The sequence below is a fragment of the Poecilia reticulata genome, linkage group LG21 (assembly GCF_000633615.1).
Source record: "Poecilia reticulata strain Guanapo linkage group LG21, Guppy_female_1.0+MT, whole genome shotgun sequence".
In the NCBI taxonomy this organism is placed as follows: Eukaryota; Metazoa; Chordata; class Actinopteri; order Cyprinodontiformes; family Poeciliidae; genus Poecilia; species Poecilia reticulata.
This window is the reverse complement of record NC_024351.1, coordinates 610,330-613,712: the sequence shown is the minus strand read 5'-3', so window position 1 is coordinate 613,712 and position 3,383 is coordinate 610,330. Positions and strand designations below refer to the sequence as shown.

General features: G+C 51.0%; 1 protein-coding gene across 1 annotated transcript in view; it reads left to right on the top strand.

The window, feature by feature from the left end:
• Positions 1 to 3,383, top strand: part of col12a1b (collagen, type XII, alpha 1b) — a 100,980-nt gene that overhangs the window by 44,771 nt on the left and 52,826 nt on the right. The window contains exons 16-20 of the mRNA XM_017302095.1: positions 633 to 797; positions 872 to 1,018; positions 1,089 to 1,240; positions 1,980 to 2,109; positions 2,516 to 2,661. Coding sequence (XP_017157584.1) covers positions 633 to 797; positions 872 to 1,018; positions 1,089 to 1,240; positions 1,980 to 2,109; positions 2,516 to 2,661 — 740 coding nt within the window. The remainder of the gene's footprint in view (positions 1 to 632; positions 798 to 871; positions 1,019 to 1,088; positions 1,241 to 1,979; positions 2,110 to 2,515; positions 2,662 to 3,383) is intronic.

The window sequence follows — 3,383 nt, the reverse complement described above, 5'->3', positions numbered from 1 at the left end:
TTCAGTTAAATATGTTGGTGTTGCATTTTAGCGTTAGCGTCAGTTAAATATGTTGGTGTAGCGTTTTAGCGTTAGCTTCAGTTAAATATGTTGTAGCATTTTAGCGTTAGCGTCAGTTAAATATGTTGGTGCAGCGCTTCAGCGTTAGCAGAGCTAATGTTTATGGTCAGTGCTTTAGCGTTAACGTTATTATGCTTTTAGCTAGCTACCAGTGGAAATACGTTGATCCGTTTTCTTACACCCTTGACCCTTGTGGGGTGCTGCTGCCTCTCCAGCGAGACTTTTCGTGTGAGAAGCAGGGTCACCTGGACAGGTTGCCAGTCTGTTGCAGGTGGAAATCCCAATTTTAATCTAATCTGATATTTTTTGCCATGTTGGCACCGTCAGTGACCATGGCAACGAGTTTAGCATCAGGAAGTTCCTTTTCCAGGTTCCATTTTAAGATAGAAAACCCAAATCTGTCGAAAGGGAAGTGCGTGTTAAGTTCAGTTTTCTGCTTCAGACGTGATGTTTTAGGAACTTCCTAGTTTGATAAATGCTGCCTTCTCATTGGTTGAGCATAATGACCTGTAGAGCAGCGTAGACGGAGTTTTTCTGTAAGTTCACCCGTTGGGCCTCTGCTCCCCGGACAGGAATGGCTCTCCGCTTCATCCTGGAGAAAAGCTTCCAGCCGTCGGTGGGGATGCGTCCCGACTCCCGGAAGATCGGCGTTCTGATCACCGACGGGAAGTCGCAGGATGAGATCATCGTGAGCTCCCAGAGCCTGAGGGACAGCGGCATCGAGCTGTACGCCGTCGGTGAGCGCCGCCGCCCGCTCTCCGCCCGCTTCCTGCGGCCAGGCAGAGCAGATCCCTCATCGTGTTCCCCGCAGGCGTGAAGAACGCCGACGAGAACGAGCTGCGCTCCATCGCCACCGACCCGGACGAGATCCACATGTACAACGTGGCCGACTTCCGCTTCCTGCTGGACATCGTGGACGACCTGTCCAGCAACCTGTGCAACAGCGTGAAGGGCCCAGGTAGGACGGGGCCGTGGAACGAAGGTTCCCCCTGACGGCGTACAGCTCACTCCGCTCGCTCTGCCTCCAGAGGATTCTGGTTCCGAGCTGGGCCCGCCCACCGACCTGGTGACCTCTGAGGTCACGCAGTACTCCTTCAGAGCCTCCTGGATGCCACCAGAGGTCCCCGTCGAGCAGTTCAGGGTCACCTACAGGATGGCCGCCGGAGGCCCCACCATGGAGGTGAGCGCCAGCCCGACCCGGGTCTGGGTCCGGTTCTGAACTGTGCTGGTGAAAGCTCATCACTTTTACAGTAAATATTTTTATCAGTTCTCATTTTTGCAGAAATCGGGTTTAAAGTTTTTCCTAAATTGGGACTTTTTCCCTAATCTGAAGCAAATATTGACTTTAGTTTTCAGTTAGATGTAATTTTAGTTTGCAGATATTTGTGCCGGCAGCGGTTCTGCAGAGCGGGTCTGTGAGCGGATCAGCCGGTTCTGGTAGAGAAGACGGGACTATTAAAGAACAAAGTCTCGTCTGACTGCGTGTGATTTAACGAGCGGCCTCCGAGCCCAGGAGTAATTAAACCTCTTCACTTTCAGGGAACATGTTTTCCAAGCTGGTCCTGATGTTCCAGCAGGAATTCTCGTCATTAAAGCAGTAAATGACGTAACGGCGGTAAAAGCAGGATTCCTGACAGCTGATTTATTCTGACTCTAGTCTTTAATCAGCGTCACATCTGGCTGCTCCGCCGGTTCTGTTTGTCAGCAGCAGGAATGAAGTCACTTCCTCCACCAGCTGGACGGATTCTCCCAGCGACATGTTGGAGTTTCAGCTGGAACATCTGGAGGACATGATGATGGGAGAGAGTCACGATATCACAGCAACGCTTTAATGATCCTGGAATAAATTAACATGAAAACAGTCATAAATGCTTTTATCCTGCTGCTGGTGGTTGAAGTGCAGCGTCGCTCCGTTCCAGGTCCTGGTGGACGGCGAGGTGACCACCGCGGTTCTGGAGAACCTGACGCCGCTCACGCAGTACGTGGTGAACGTGTTCGCCGTGCTGGAGGGCGCCAGCAGCGAGCCGCTGAAGGGAACCGAGACCACCTGTGAGTGTTTCCCCCACTTCCTGCTCCTCCTCCAATCAACAGCCGCTTACACAGGAAGTTAGCGTCCTGACTGGTTCTAACTGGATCTGACTAGTTCTGACTGTTTGTAACCAGTTCTGACTGGTTCTGACGGGATGTAACTAGTTCTGACTGGTTCTAACTGGATCTAACTAGATCTAACTAGTTCTGACGGGATGTAACTAGTTCTGACTGGTTGTAACTACTTCTAACCAGTTCTGACTAGTTCTGACTGGTTCTAACTGGATCTAACTGGTTCTAAATGATTCTGTCTGGTTTTGACTGGTTCTAACTGGTTCTGACTGATTCTAACTGGTTCTGGTTGATTCTAACTGGTTCTAACTAGTTCTGACTGGTTCTAACTGGTTCTAACTGGTTCTGTCCCCAGTGCCGCTGCCTCCTGCGAGCAACCTGAAGGTTTACGACGAGACGTCCAGCAGCATGAGGGTGAGCTGGGAGGCGGCAGCCGGAGCGAGCGGCTACCTGCTGCTGTACAGCTCCATCAACGCCTCGGAGCCTCAGCAGGAGCAGGAGGTGAGGACGCTTCGGCCCGCTCCGCTTCAATCCCATTTAATCCGCTTCAATCCCATTTAATCCGCTTCAATCCCATTTAATCCGCTTCAATCCCATTTAATCCGCTTCAATCCCATTTAATCCGCTTCAATCCCATTTAATCCGCTTCAATCCCATTTAATCCGCTTCAATCCCATTTAATCCGCTTCAATCCCATTTAATCCGCTTCAATCCCATTTAATCCGCTTCAGTCCCATTTAATCCGGGTCCGTTTGACTATAAACTCTGGTTGGTCAGGTGTGAATGCTAACTGACCTCTGACCTCTGGTCCTCCAAACCTCGGTCTGGGTTCTGTTTGTGAACGCCAAGTGGACCAGAGACCGCTCCAAAAGCAGGAAGTGGACTGCAGAACAGGGCATTCTGGGTAAATCCAACCAAAGCTAACATGCTAGCCTAGCGCTAGCAGCAGAAATCCTCCAACCGCTGAAATCTGGCGCCTCCATCTTGTTTCTATCTGGTGAAGAAGAAAGTTGCCTCAGAGGTTTTTGTGTCGTTTCCTTCAGTGGTTCTTGGTGCAGCGCCCCCACAGCGCCCCCACAGGCACCACATGGTAATGTTGCCTCTTTGGTCCCAGTTGAAGCCACTCCACAGACTCGGTGATGTCACATAAACTCAGTTGGGCACATGTGTGTGTGTGTGTGTGTGTGTGTGTGTGTGTGTGTGTGTGTGTGTGTGTGTGTGTG